Here is a 15,225-nt window from a genome sequence, read left to right as displayed (position 1 = left end):
GTCCGTTCACATACAAGAGGAAGGGGAGTGAGTGGGTCAGCGCTCAGGGCACAGAGACTAAGTTGGCCTTAAACACACCATTTATTTCAATGGAAACACAGACACAACCAGAATTACAAATAGAGTTTAAAATCCCCCTATACAATAAAAAGATTGTTCTCAATACGCTAAAAACCCTGCCGGCAGAAATAAGTATACACTATCAAAATAAAGGCTAAACAAATGTTACCCATATGGTAAAATCCCCCCCACCCGCCACAGTCCCATAATCCCACAGTCCAGCCACACGCGGGCAAATGTTCCTTATCTGAAACAGGAGAGGGATTTCTCTTCCGGGATGGAAACCACGCCAGCCAGAAGAACAAGGAGGGAGCTCCTGTCGCAGACCTGTCTCCTCCTGACAGCGCGTCACCGCACAGTCCCGCCCCACTCCACACCTGAACACGGCCTCCCGCGTAGCACCGCCAGATGCAGGCAGAGGGACACCGCTGCCCTGCTGTGGCTTGCGGGCATCGCCTCCCACTGTCGCTGTTCCTGCCGTTGGGACTGGATCGCTGTGTTCCGCTGGCCGGTCCATCACCGAACGACTCGTGGCACCCCACCATCAGGCAGCAGGTCCTTCGACACATATGCTGGCTTGCACGCGTTTCTTTTCCTCCTGCTCACCTTTCGTGCGTCGCTCTCTCGTCTCTGCGCTGACTATCCCCTTTAACAGGTCAGTTTGGCGGCTGATAGGCCGCCTCGGTGAACGCCCCCACCTCCACAGGTGCCTACTATTGTCCGCTTAGTCCACAGTGGATTAAAAGAATATTGTGCAACAATACTAAAACACACAATATAAATATCAGGATAAAACCATGCAATATAAATATCAATAAACAAACATGCAATATAAATATCACAATAAAGTCATGCAAATAAAATCAACACTATGTACCAACACACAGTCTGATCCAAAAGAACATTTATACAAAACATAAAACACAATTTTCCACTGTGTGACAAGTATCGGGTTAGACACCATGCCTCCAAGATTTATAGGAGTGACTACAATAATTTCAATTTTGTCTGAATTTAGAAGCAGGAAATTCGAGGTCAACCCCTCCTTTGTCTTTAAGACATTCTTGTGGTTTAAGTAATTGGTGTGTGTCATCTGGCTTGGTGGATAGATAAAGTTAGGTATCATCTGCATAGCAATGGAAATGTATGCTAATAATACTTCGTAAAAGAAGCAGGTATAATGTCAGGGGCACTGGTCCCAACTCTGTGGAACTGCTCCACTACTCTGTGGAGTTGGGACCAGTTTTATTGGTCCCAACAGCCATTTTTTTATATCCTGTAAACTTGGTTGCCTCCACTTCCTGTGTACAGGTACATCCAGGCTGCCACGTCTCCCAAAGACATCATCATCATGGTGGACATTAGCGGCAGTATGAAGGGACTGAAGATGACCATTGCCAAACACACCATCAACACCATTCTGGATACACTGGGAGAGAACGACTTTGTCAACGTCATCGCTGTGAGACATGCGCACATCTACTTAAAAACTATTACAGTGTTGTGACTCTGAGCAGTGTTTTAGCGAAAAATGGCAGGAAAACAACAGTGATGACCAAAAGTTTCACAAGTGGCATAAATTTGGAGTTTCATACATTTTTTTTATTTAAATTATTTTTACTGGTTTCTAGAGTTAAAAATAACCATAATTATTTACTTACTTTTTAAGACTTATTGGATAATAAATCACGTTTATGCAAAGAGATGGTATTTACAGTGATGGTAATCCATGCCTGCTTCATTAGCGCTACAAGCTCATAAGTTATCATATCGTGCATATCCTGAACCCCTGAATGCCCTGAAAGGATTCAGATGCAGTACTCAGAAAACTAAATACAAAGTACCAGAGACAAACACTATTCAAATGAAATGGAAAGGAACTAAACAAGAACAAGGAAGAACTCCTAACACAGAAATGTCACAAGCCAAAAGTTATAACCAAATAACTATAAGATCATTAGATTAACGTGTTGGAACCAACATGTTAATTTGATGTTGGATTAAGACCTGGCTGGTCAGGAAACCCCTCAGATCTTGGTCCAGTCAAGAATCTATGGTAAAAATTGTAATCAGTTCTCAGTTTCATTATCAAAAGCATGTGTTGTGCTGGTGTGAGCACTTTTTAAGTCTGGGTAACATCAACATCATTGTTATTCATGGCTTTATTACTAAAACAATAAAGGTTCAATTACTGGATTCGTTAATGGAACCACTGACTGCCTTTTTTTGCTCATGAGCCTGGCTCGTCCTGTGTTTCTTTCCCTGTCTGCAGTACACAGACTATGTTCGCTACGTGGAGCCGTGTTTCAGAGGAACTCTGGTCCAGGCCGACTTGGACAACAGAGAGGTGAGACCATTATCTGCTTCATGGAAGCCTAAAGAGCCCAGGAGGCATCTTAGCAGCCATTACACAGACACAAACACAGAGGAATTCCCCGAGTGTCATTATCAGATCAGCCTCTTAGCCTGCTTCTTAAAGTGGCATCAGAAACCACAGCAAGTCAAGCTGGAGCTAGAGAGCCTCTATGCTTGTGAGAGTTTCAGGGTTAAGGCTGAAGGTACCGTGTTTTTCAAAACTACCTCAAACATAAGATAAAAATTAGTCACCTAAGTTATAAATGATTGAAACTTGGTTGTAGTTGACTGACAGGATATGAGGAGGCACATATATTCAAATTTTCTAAATTAAATCAGAATTGCTTTAAATCTGGGCAATAAAAATGAATGTCTGTCTGTATATGAACCTCTTTGTATTCGTTTCCTGTCTCAGCACTTTAAGGTGTTGGTGGAGGAGCTGCACGTCAAAGGTGAAGCAAAGATCAAGAATGCCATGAAGGAGTCCTTCAAAATCCTGAACGAGGTTAGTGTCCGCTCAGCCCGCTTTTTACGACTCCTCTAACCTATATTGATTTTATCTGCTCCATCTTTGGCTGATTTCTAAATAACATGGCCTTGTCTACCATTTTTTTTTATCAAGATGACACTTACATTTACCTGCCAATGAAAGTAAAAATCAAAGTAAACATTCCCATCATTTTTTATCCCTCAACCGTCAAAGGCTCGTGGGTTATTTTTGTCACCCCGCCGAGTAATTCTGAGTGACCTCGACAACAAAGTCAAGGTCAGAGGTCAAGTTTTCTGAAAATCACCTTGGATTTTTCCCATTTTTCCCAGTGGTGCATTGAGTAGCACTACTGGCTTTTAGTCAGACTACTTTATCTTTTTATGTTTTTGAACATCTTGTCCATGCTTTTATGACAAGATGTTTGGACTACTGTAATGCACTTATTGTTTTCTCTGTTGGGTGTTTTTGCTGCTCTGTACAATACTTTGTTAAACTGTTCTTTGGATGTTGTTTCCCTGGCTTAAAAGGGGCATAAATCTAAAAAATGATATCTAGCATCACAGAGTGCTTTTTTATTCTCTTTTAAGAGTAGAGATCGATGTTGGAGTTGTTGCTGTGTCTAAGCTGTGCGTTTGTGTGCAGGCGAGGGCGAACGGACAGGGCAGCATGTGTAACCAGGCCATCATGCTGATCACAGACGGCGCCATGGAGGACTTTGAGTCCGTCTTTGAGGAGTTCAACTGGCCTGAGCGCAGGGTGAGGACCACGAACTGAGAGCTTGGAGATTTTTCCATATTAGAAATTAATTAACTCTATAATATCATAACCTGTTTCACCTCATTACTTACTATTATTACACCATTAATATCACCATATTTGTTTTTTTTTTAAATTACTGTTACAATAATATGTAAATATATGAATATAGTTTATAGTGACATCACTTAAATGTCACTATATACTGTAACCTTTGAATGTATTTTGTCTATTGTTAGACACTTCTATATGCAATTGTTATATCAGCTTATTGCTTGTGTATTACTTTGGTAATTTATTGATTATTACCTCTTTATTGTCAAAGTATCACCTCATTCTTACTCAAACTGAGTAAAAGTCAGGTGCTCTAAACCACCTGACTTCCTGTGTTTAGCTACAGTTGCCTGCACAAAAACATTAGGAGGTAACTTTGTAAAGCCAATCAGAAGCTGAATTTTTGTAAACAGGCAAACACAGTAACAAACATAAACAGGTGAGCTTCTCTGTTCAGGTGCGAGTCTTCACCTATCTGATTGGCAGAGAGATGACCTTTGCTCAAAACACCAAGTGGATCGCCTGCAACAACAAAGGTTGGTCCTGTGTGTGATAATTTCCTGCTTTTTCTTCATGCAGACACTAAAATGCTCACATGTGTTTTTTCAGGTTATTACACACACATCTCCACACTGGCAGATGTGCAGGAGAACGTCATGGAGTACCTGCACGTGCTCAGTCGGCCAATGGTCATCAACCATGACCATGATATCATCTGGACAGAGGCCTACATGGACTCTGTGGTGAGCCTGCCTGGCCAATCAAAGGGCTTAAAGAAGCCATTAAACATATTTACAGTATACTTTAGCCATTCTATTTAAATCTGGTGGAAAAGGGCTCATTTCAATCAGAACAATGTCATTATTGTCATGTCATCTTCATGTGTGTTTTTTCTCCTCATCTCCATGAACCCATTATCCCATGATCCTCTGGGCCTTCATCTCCATCACCCCAACAGCTTCCAAACACAGAGGAGGTAAAAAAACAGAAGTTGCAGTTTTAGATTAATAGTTAGTTCTTCATCTGTTGGACTTGTGTGAAGCTCCTACAGGTTCGACCATCAGTATATAACATGGAGTTTAATTTGGCATTTTAAAGGCAGAATTACTTATCAAATTAAATGCCTTAGTAAAAAAAATTATCGGGCAACTTTTCACCTCTTATTTTATTTTTGGCATTTCTTTTATCAGAAGATCCAAAAGCAGTGCAAAGTTCAGCTTTTTAAGCTGAAATGGTTCAGAGCTGCAGAAACAGAGCTAACAAATAATACAACACACCTGTGTGAAGATATCTGAGAACTGCATGGGCATGTTTGGATCTTAGGTTTTAGGCCATGTTCTTCCTCCTGTGCAACAGGAGAAGCCTTTCAAATAGCCATTAGCAGCCATGCCTGAGCATGAAATGCTCTGTAGGTAAGGGTGAGGATTTTAAACAGCATTGTAAGTGCTACAGGGAGCTTGTGAAGTGACATCAAACTGGAGTTTTATGAGACTGTCTGTTTGATGTAGAAAATTTGCATTTTTAAAATTGCATCCAGGCAACCCAGGGTGTAGACTTACTGACTGCAGAAAAAGAGAGTCACAGAGGTCTATACAAGAAGAGACCAAACACAAACAAGCACCTTGCTTTGATGATTTTAGAAATGACTGATATCAGTGAGTTGGAAAAAACAGCATTTGGAGAACTCTGGGTGTCGAAGGACAAGGACTGATCAACATGAACCCTTAGATTAGGTACACTAACAGGAACAGTTGAGGGCAAAGGCCTAGATTATTCTTGATCAGGACGGGCATATTTTCTGGTGCTGAAACTAGAACCTATGTCTTATCAGCTCTGAGCTTCAGAAAATTAGACTTTTTAGATTCTTTTATATTTATTTTGTTCATGTAGAAGATCATCCATTCATCCATCCAGCTCATATTGCCACATTCAAATAAATAGATATATGGGTTGACTTTTAAAAACATGTCTTTTTCTCATAGTTTCCTGAAAGTTGCTTGATGACTCCCTGAAGTGTTCTCAAACTGATTGTAGTGCTCATATCATGGCCGGTTGGCTGGTCTGCATCAGGACCACACCACCACCTGGAGTTCAACCTCAGATGTGCACATCAACACACCCACAAATAACATTGTCTTTTTTTAAATCTGCAAAACACCTTTAAAATTAAGAAATAACCCAAAAGGCAAACATATTATATAAAACCAAAAATTTAAAAACTGTACGGTCCCGTCTGTCAGAGTCTATCCAGCGACACTTTGTGTAATGTGGACAGTAATACTGTGTGCACCTGTTACAGATTTGTTGTTCATTATATTGAGTGTTTGTCTGTGTACTTCAGATAATCACACTTTGTGCCCAATGTTCTCCCGTCTCTCAGCTTTTCACCACCAAGGCTCAGAGTCTGCTGCTCATGACCTCAGTGGCCATGCCGGTGTTCAGCAAGAAGAAGGAGACGGTGAGTGTCAGCTCTGATACACATCAGCCTGACGATGCAGAGCAGCACGTCTGTGCAGTCAATGAAAACAGAAATAAATCGATACATAGTTCAGATGACTTGTCATGCCGTCTGATATCTTCAGTAAATTTACTATGACATTTAAATTCTGCTTTGCTTTGGAAAACGTGAAAGAGAGCAAATATTTTGTACTTTTGAACACTAAAAACTGCTGCAGAAATAGCCTGCTGTTGAAATTGCATATCTTTTCTTATATTAAAATTTCACAGGCATTAAATGTGTAGTTAAACCTCTTTACGGTGATAGAAAAGGAAGCTTCACTGGGACACCGCACTGAAGGTCAAAGTGGGCTGAATGTAAAAAGAGCTTCATCCTGCTCTGAAAGAAGCACAAACCAAAAACACTGGTGCTTGATTATAACTCTGAGTTTTGACTGTGCGTCTGTCTCCAGCTGTCCCATGGCATCCTGCTCGGTGTGGTCGGGTCCGACATCCCACTGATGGAGGTGATGAAGCTGGCACCCCGATATATGGTGAGCTCTGGGCGGTTTACTCTGTCCGGCTGTTTCTGCTTTATTTTATTTCCAAAATAAAGGCTTTAACCTCCTAGGACCTGGCGTCCACATATGTGGACATCACATTTTGGGTTATTTAGACCAAAATACTCAATTTTGCTCTACATGGGCCTGATATCCACTTACGAGGACATTATACTGCTACTGTTCTATCAAATTTTTAAACAAATATCCTCATATGTGGCTCTTATTTTTCTTAAAAACAAAAATAAGGTAAAAAAAAAATATCTGGTAATTCTTTGTTTTTACATTCATCGGGCCCCAATATGCCCAAATATCAAAGAGAAATTAAAAATGCATGCCGTGGAAGAGTTCGGGTCTTAGGAGGTTAAATATTTTCTGCCTTCCTCTCAGCTGGGAGCTCACGGCTACGCCTTCCTCATCAACAACAACGGCTACATCCTGGCTCACCCTGACCTTCGACCTCTGGTAAGCTCTGTTTCAAGGCCACTTTGGAAGACACATTTAGCTCAAGGGCTCCGTGGCAGCGGCTCTGATTTACTTGAGCTATATTTAAAGTAATAAAAGTTTAGCAAATCTCCTGAAGGGTGCATTAAGAGGGAACGGTATCAAATATTTATGAGAAGCGTTGTACAGTATTACACACACACACACACTCAGTGACAGTGCCTCTTCTGTCCTGCAGTACAAAGATGGAAAGAAACTGAAGCCGAAGCCAAACTACAACAGTGTGGATCTGTCAGAGGTGGAGTGGGAGGACACAGACGAGCTGGTAAACACAAACAGATTATTTCAGGACACAATTATTGATGGTTTTTTTCCAGATATCATCATGTGAATGTCAAAAGTTCCAAAAGCAGGAAAAGGGAAACAAAACCCTTCACATATAGTAATCTGATTTCTCTCTGCACGAGAGAATTTCTATTCTTCTTTTTTCTTCAGGCAGAAATACATCAAAAATATATCTCAGAGTTTGTTTTAAACTCCTTTCTCTACTTTCAGCTGAGGACGGCCATGGTGAAAGGAGAGACGGGCACTCTCAGCCTGAACATCAGAGCGTCGGTGGATAAAGGGGTAATACTGATGTCTCAGTCAGTCGATCGTAGAGTTTGTTTATTACATGTGCTGATAAGCTGCAGCATCACTGATAAAATGATTCCGTCTGCCACAGAAAAGGCCGCTGTACCTCACCAACGAATATTTCTACACCAACATCGATGACACGCCTTTCAGGTAAACGCGCAGTGCTTTGTGCTTTTGCTTTGACTAAAAAGATCCATCAGGCTGCTCTAGTGCCCTGTTTGACTGTTTGTTCTTCCCATTGCACACGCGTAGCACAGTGACATCATCACTCGCTGAATTTTCAGTCATACTTGTCAGTCAGCTGTAAAAGCATGTAGGGCTGCATGACGTTTACATTTAGTCAGGATAAAGGAAGGAAAACTTATCATAATATATCACATAATTTACACAACATAAAATTTAGGTCGTCACATGTTGAATGTTATGCTTTATTCTATTGGAACGCCAATAAAGGGCACAAAAGAAAAGAAGAGATTTAAAGAAAAGAAGAGATAATCAAAAATACAGAGGGATGGATCAAAACGTTTTTTACTGTATATTAGTACAGAAAATAAAACTATCATCTTTAGACGTCCTGTAATTTTTTAGCTTCATCCAGGAGGCCTCTAGAGGGCAGCATGGCATACTGTACGGTGCAGAAATCAAATCAGTGTCCTTCACCGTCTCCCCATCTGTCTCCACAGCTTCGGCATGGCGCTGACCAAGGGTCACGGGAAGCTCATGTTTATGGGAAATGTGTCTGTGGAAGAAGGTGAGATTTCCCACAACTGCCCTCAGCACAGACTTGAAATCGTGTGCTGTGTGGAGACTGTTAACTACATGCTCTGCAACACATTTCTTCAGCTGAAGTGAAGTAAACTTCTGTGTTTTCATTTGAACAGACTAAACTTTTTGTACCTTCCTTCTCAGGGCTGCATGATCTGACCTCACCGGATCTCACCATCGCGTCTGAGTGGTAAAAACCGTCCTTGATGATGATTTAACACAAACATTTTCAGCCATTTCATTTTTCTGTGCTGACACAGACACTGCTCAGACAGCCTATAATTATATTAATGTTATTGGCCTGAAACCCTGTCAAACGTCCTGCAGAATACAGAGGTTCTGTGAACCTGATTTAATAGATCTGTTTTCCTCAGGACTTACTGTGAGACGGACATCGACCCTGCTCACCGAAAGTACTCACAGCTGCAGGCCGCCATCCGCTACCTGTTGGGGAAGGAACCTGACCTCGAATGTAGGTTTTTGACACTCGAGCTTTAGTTTGTTCCACTTTTCTGCATTCAGTTTGAAGCTTTGGTCCAGGCTTCATTTAACTGAAGCTTTCCCATTAACCAGGTGACGAGGTGCTGCTATCGCAGACGCTGTTCGACGCTGTGGTCACAGCTCCACTTGAGGCCTACTGGAACACCCTGATGCTGAACGACAGGTCAGGCAGGAGACATGACATGCCCTGACGTTTTATTGGTTATGAGATGTCCTAAAACCTAAACAGATAAAACCAGAAATATCTGGAAGATCAATCGAGGTGTTTTACTTGTAAAAACTTTTGGGGCTTTTCTTGGAACGTGTGACGTTGTCAGGTTTTTGCTCCTGATAAGGAGCTGATTTCCCTTTCAATCTCGTGTTACTGTTGTTTGTATGCAGGGTGGAGCCAGGGGTTGAGACGGCTTTCCTCGGTACTCGATCAGGCCTGATGAGGGTTGTGAGATATGCAGGAGTGGAGACCAGAGTGGCAAAGTAAGACCCAAAATGAACAGAAGCACCAAAAATACCTGAATAGTGGAAAACATGATGGCAATTTACTTTATTTTTTAATGATAGCAACTCAGTTATGTTATGTGCAAGCATAGGGTTTACCTAAACGCAGATTCCCTACTTTTCCTGCTCCCAGGACTTTTTAGCAGCAGATTATTTGCTGCAGAGATGAGCCGTGCCCAAAATCATGAACAGAATACTAATGTCTCTACATTTGCCCTACCAAAAAGTAAAAAGCAAAATATTGAGATTTTTGTGACCAAGAATATGAGAAAAAGGTGCTCAGCAAATAGGGCTTCTCACTCCTGCTAACCTGACACTAAGTGCTCTTATTTTCAGTGTATGATCACTAGGTTTAATTTACTATTTACAGAATATTTACAAGTGGCTCACAGCTATATAGAAGCCTGATACCAGCATCTACAAACTCCAGTTCTAATTTCCACTCATCCTATTTCCTCCAAACTCGCAGTTTAAACAGGAAACTTGATGCTGGCTGATTGTTGGGTGCGGATTGGGGTGAAGAGAGGAAAGAGGTGGATGTGACCCGTGTCACCATCAAACACTCACACACACAAACTCAGCTAAGAGGAGCCAGAATATACCTGCAGCAGTTACAGTGTATGCTCAAATATTTTTTAAATTAATAAATATACAGGAAGTGTTTTCTTAGCTGATGCGCTCTTCTGCGTAATATTAAAGGATTAGACAATCAGTCAAGTCAGTCAAGCTCTGTGTTCAGGCAGGGCCTGAGCTTCATAAACACTGATTATGTTACCGCAGTGCTGCAGTCCACAGCTTCAGATGTTCCCGTGCAGGTTATAACTGGTATATTGCACTTTTATCCTAACTCAGACATGAAACCAATATCCCTGCCTGAACACTCACATTATCATATTCCAGCGATTTCCCTGTTTTAAGCAGCCGTGTTTGTATTATAGTTCAAACTTGTCTTGCTTCTGCATTTTTACAGTGGCCTGAGCACGCACTTGTGGCTCATTCGGATGCTTTATAGCTGTACTCAAACCTGCATCTAACCTTCTGTGCCATCACTCATTTTAAATTGGTCGTATAGCTCATCTCACTGCACAGCTGCTATCATTAACATGTACGTTTGCACAGTTTGTTAGAACGTATATTGATCGACTTTATCTGCAATAACTCGAATGATAATAACTGTAAAGTTAATCAGAGCCTTTTTACAAGCTCTGTAATAATCACAGTTACCTCCGACAAGAGAAACAAAAGTAAAATAAATAAAAACAAAACAAAGCATTATAACGTCTTCAAGGTATTATCGCTTTTCTGCAGGTCTGCTGCATTGGTTCCTTTTGAGAAACAGCCAACATCTCCACATTTCCAGTATTTGCTATTCATTATTTAAATCTATTAAAATTCAGCTGTCACATTAAGAGTATTTCATGTAAGAAAGTCAATAAAGATAAACTGAGCGGACCAGATTATTAACAGTCTACGTCATCAAACCTTCTGGTGTCAAAAAGCTGCTGTTAGGTTTACCAAAGAGGCTCAGGGGCAGTTTTGGAACTGATAGCCCACGACAAACAGAAGCCTGATGCATGCTGGTTCATACACGAAGATGTAGTCGTTCATTTCAATAACTAGCACAACGCAGTGAGGGAGTCAGATTGTTGAGGGAGTGATTGATATCCTAACAAAAATATTCCAGTGTAGGTTTGACTCGTGCTTCTCTCTGAAAACAGTGCAGCAGTTCAGATACATGAGAGGAAGCTGAAGAAGAATCAGTTTGGTTTTCTGTGAGGATGAACTCGTTTAATAAAAACTGCTGTGTGAGGTCCTGAGGACTGAGGCTTAGGTGGAGCGCAGGATTTATCCAGAGGAGATCTGTGTTACTACAAACTATTCTGCCGGATAAACCTGAAATCTGTGTGGAACAGCTGACCTGTGTGATGTGTAGAAGAACACCAAACATTATTTACCCCCAGATTTGAGATACAAGTGGGGCAGGCCACGAAAGCCCTTTATAGTGTTTTAACTGAAGCTCGAGATTTGGGATTATCTGTTAAAGTTGTTTGACCGTGTGGTTTCACGAGAATTGCTGTAACGGTCAGAGATGTGAGGCCATGAAGAAATTTCATTTATTGAATCTTTTCATGCTTTATTTCTAAAGGGAGCTACTTAAATTGAATACAAATGCTGCTGTTTGTTTGCTGCATATGGAGAAGTGGGCTGTTAAAGAGAGCTGTAGGATGATTGGCTTCTGGTGTAGATCATCAAATGGCAGAATGAATAAATTATGATTTCGATAAAGATATTTTTGAATCACAGTGGATTATGAAGCTGAAGCAAACGTTTGATTATACAGGATTTTATCATTTGTGGGGACAAACCAGAGTGGTGAATGACAGGTACATAAAAGCAGCAGTTGAGATGAAACTAACTGATATCCTGAGGCAAAATTAGAAATCTGACATGCTTCACAAAAGCCTCTGTATAAATCATAGAATATTTAAGCAAGAGCGCCAACTGAAAAATTACTTGTGTTGTTTAGACTATTCCATTTGGTGTTATTTCGAGAGGTGTAGATGCGGGGCTATAGGTATTCCCATGGTTATGGGCAGATTTTATGATGTTCAACATGCTAATCATTTATGCATACTCTGCAGCTTATGAAAGCTGGTACATAAGTGTCACTGTTTATGTGAATGTAAGTAAATTAAGCTGAAATAACAGAAATCTCACTGTGTAGTTTAGGTTGAGACCAAACGCATATAAGATGTAGAATTTGTTTAACTCAAACCATTATAATTAAATTCCATTCAATTCAATTTTATTTATACAGCGCCAAATCATAACAACAGTTTCCTCAAGATGCTTTATATTGTAAGGGAGACCCTACAATAATGCAGAGAAAACCCAAACACTCATGTGAACAAGTGCTTTGGCAACAGTGGGAAGGAAAAACTCCCTTTTAACAGGAAGAAACCTGCCGCAGAACCAGGCTCAGGGAGGGGCGGGGCCATCTGCTACGACCGGTTAGGGGTGAGGGGAGGAAGACGGGACAAAAGACACGCTGTGGAAGAGAGCCAGAGATGAATAATAACTAATGATTAAATACAGAGAGGTGTATAAACACACTGTGAGGGAAAAGGGGACTAAAGAAGAAGAATAATCTAGAAGCCTAGACCTATTGTAGCGTAACTAAGGGAGCATTCAGAGTCACCTGATTCAAACTTAACAGGTCCTAGCAGGTCAGAAGGTTGGTGGTTCGATTCCCATCTGCTCTAGTCTGCATGCCACATATCCTTGGGCAAGATATTAACTCCTAGTTGCTCCAATATTTGTGAATTTTAGATCGAAGAGCATAGAAAAAAGTGCTTGTGCAATGGGTGAATGAGGCAAGTTGTGTAAATCTTTGAGTGCTCAGATAGAGAAGAAAAGTTCAATATAAAAACCAGTCCAATTACCTTTTACATGGTATAAATAATAACAAAATGACTGGCAATGTGCACATTTACTCACGTGACACAGTTACAGTGTAACTCCAACAGGTGGTCTGGACCTGACAGCAAATATATCTTATGTGCTCCTGCAAAGAGTTCAGGTTTATGTGGCGAAATACTTTGTAATAAAGCAGTTCTGCTTTCAGACGCGCACCTTCTGTGGTGCTCTCCTAGCTGCAGCTTTTCAACACTGTGTCTGCTCATTATTTGCTAGACAATTCATCTGTACTATTACCATCAAGAAAATTGTGTTATAACACTAACTGCTGGAACCATATCTTCTCCCTCCCTCCTTCTTTCTTTAAAAAAAATATTGTCACACTTCAGAGCACGATCCCAGCTGATACACTCCAGCTGGTTTAAGAATTGTTGTTATACCTGCTTCCTGCTGTGCACTATCAGAGTTTGTAACCTTTGTGAGTTCTTTGAAGTGACTGAAGTAAAAAAATATTCATCAGTAGCATGAAAAACAGTTTTTTGTTTGAAACAGTCGATGATTAGAAATAAATAGTAAAATTAGAGCTTCCTGTGCACACTGATCAGTTCAGTCAATGAGCCTAGGAGTGAATTTCAAAGTAAAATGTTATCTGAGGATTATTGCTCACTTTGCAGGAAGTTCCTGACTCCAGCTGATAAAGATAATCTGTTCACCATCGATCACTTCCCGCTGTGGTACCGCCTGGCTGTAGAAAACAGTCCTGGAAAATTCTACTACTACCCAGTGAATGACAAAGGTTTGTTTGTGACGAACCTCTGAACACGTCTGCAGAACAAAAAGTAACTCATTATCATTGAATAACTCCACATTTAGGTGATCTGTAGTTAATGTGGGTGAAATGTTTTGCTCCTCAGGAGTGAAGTACATCATAGCGACGACATCGGTGACCGTGTCATCCGAAGGAAAGACAGCCATGGCTGGAGGTGAGTTTCAAACAAGTGGTGGAAGAGCTATGATGTTCACCTTCTTCATCTTCATCACAAAAACACAGCACGCACTGTCATTATCGCGTTTTCCTCTTGCTTCAGTTGCTTACTGTTTCCTTTATTAATCCGTGACAGCCAAAGCAAATCAGCATCTAACAGGGAGCTGGAGCTAGCTGTGGAGACCAAACATGTTTATTTCTGTTGGAAAATTAGACATTTCAACATGGGAGTCTATGTGGACGGAGTCACTTTTGAAGCCAGCTGAGAGTGGCACTTATGCTGACCATTTTCAGTTGTTCTTCTTGAGTTGGGCAAGTAGCAAAAGATAATGATGAAAACATTGAAGGTGGAGCAGTGGTCAGCAAGAATCCTCACTAAAATCGCTTTGTGGGATTTTTACACCACGTGACATGAAGCATGTGGTGAAGCCACCTGCAACAGCTGCGGCTATCGTCTAATGAAACTGTAACATGCAGTGGAAATGAGGTTCAAGGTAACTTCTCCTCCTCTGGTCAAAAGAAAAGGAGAACATGACTCTCAGGACTCTGTAAGGAAGTAGTCACCTCATTGGCATTTCGGAATGGTTATTTGGAGGTTGTGAAATGGACCAAAAACACTCCAAGGATTGTATTCGCACAAGTAATGCAAGGTTAACCACCATTAGGATGCTTGCCTAAAGGACATACCATCATGTTTGCAAGTTTGTTGGTAGAACCTACACTAGACGCCACATTTCTTAAATATTTTCAGATGAAACAAGAAAACTGACTGGCAGAAAAGAAGGATTGCCACTCTCAGTGATTCAACCATCATAACACTTGGGTGTGTAATAATGAATGTGATGAATGAGCGTTTTCCTGACTGTTTGTCACTGGTTAACTCTGTCATCATGTTAGAGTCTGTCTTGTCGTGTGGTTGTGAGGCATTTAAAAAGAAAAAATACCCAGTTTAGATAAATAAAGAGTTTATTACCTTCAGCATGATTAACAGTCCTTGAGTTCAATTACACTTCAATTTATTTCATGTGCTTATCACATGTGAGCTGATCTCCTCACGCTCTTTCTTTACTTCACAATGCTGGAGATAATAGTAGTAATCGCTGTTTCTTTGTGCTGGATTAGAAGCTGTTGCAGCTCTAAGCTTGGCCTCTAGGCGGCAGTACAGTTCTAGTATTGTTTGAATGCAGTTAACCTGTGATGAAGCTTAAAGCAGCGTTTACCTGACAGCAGCAGGACTCTGATGTGGTTCAAAGTGTTTGTTATTCTGAGAA

General features: G+C 40.9%; 1 protein-coding gene across 1 annotated transcript in view; it reads left to right on the top strand.

The window, feature by feature from the left end:
- LOC116325242 (voltage-dependent calcium channel subunit alpha-2/delta-4-like) overlaps window positions 1-15,225 on the top strand; it is an 87,066-nt gene that overhangs the window by 19,498 nt on the left and 52,343 nt on the right. Inside the window, exons 8-27 of the mRNA XM_039614770.1 lie at window positions 1,372-1,522; window positions 2,333-2,407; window positions 2,831-2,920; window positions 3,548-3,661; window positions 4,173-4,251; window positions 4,325-4,458; window positions 4,674-4,691; window positions 6,096-6,173; window positions 6,625-6,705; window positions 7,102-7,176; window positions 7,394-7,480; window positions 7,711-7,782; window positions 7,880-7,941; window positions 8,475-8,542; window positions 8,701-8,746; window positions 8,931-9,028; window positions 9,130-9,220; window positions 9,439-9,531; window positions 13,644-13,765; window positions 13,884-13,952. Of these exons, the coding sequence (XP_039470704.1) occupies window positions 1,372-1,522; window positions 2,333-2,407; window positions 2,831-2,920; window positions 3,548-3,661; window positions 4,173-4,251; window positions 4,325-4,458; window positions 4,674-4,691; window positions 6,096-6,173; window positions 6,625-6,705; window positions 7,102-7,176; window positions 7,394-7,480; window positions 7,711-7,782; window positions 7,880-7,941; window positions 8,475-8,542; window positions 8,701-8,746; window positions 8,931-9,028; window positions 9,130-9,220; window positions 9,439-9,531; window positions 13,644-13,765; window positions 13,884-13,952 (1,703 nt within the window). The remainder of the gene's footprint in view (window positions 1-1,371; window positions 1,523-2,332; window positions 2,408-2,830; window positions 2,921-3,547; window positions 3,662-4,172; window positions 4,252-4,324; window positions 4,459-4,673; window positions 4,692-6,095; window positions 6,174-6,624; window positions 6,706-7,101; window positions 7,177-7,393; window positions 7,481-7,710; window positions 7,783-7,879; window positions 7,942-8,474; window positions 8,543-8,700; window positions 8,747-8,930; window positions 9,029-9,129; window positions 9,221-9,438; window positions 9,532-13,643; window positions 13,766-13,883; window positions 13,953-15,225) is intronic.

This window comes from Oreochromis aureus, linkage group 7 (assembly GCF_013358895.1).
Source record: "Oreochromis aureus strain Israel breed Guangdong linkage group 7, ZZ_aureus, whole genome shotgun sequence".
Lineage (NCBI taxonomy): Eukaryota > Metazoa > Chordata > Actinopteri > Cichliformes > Cichlidae > Oreochromis > Oreochromis aureus.
This window is presented reverse-complemented; position numbering and strand designations above follow the sequence as displayed.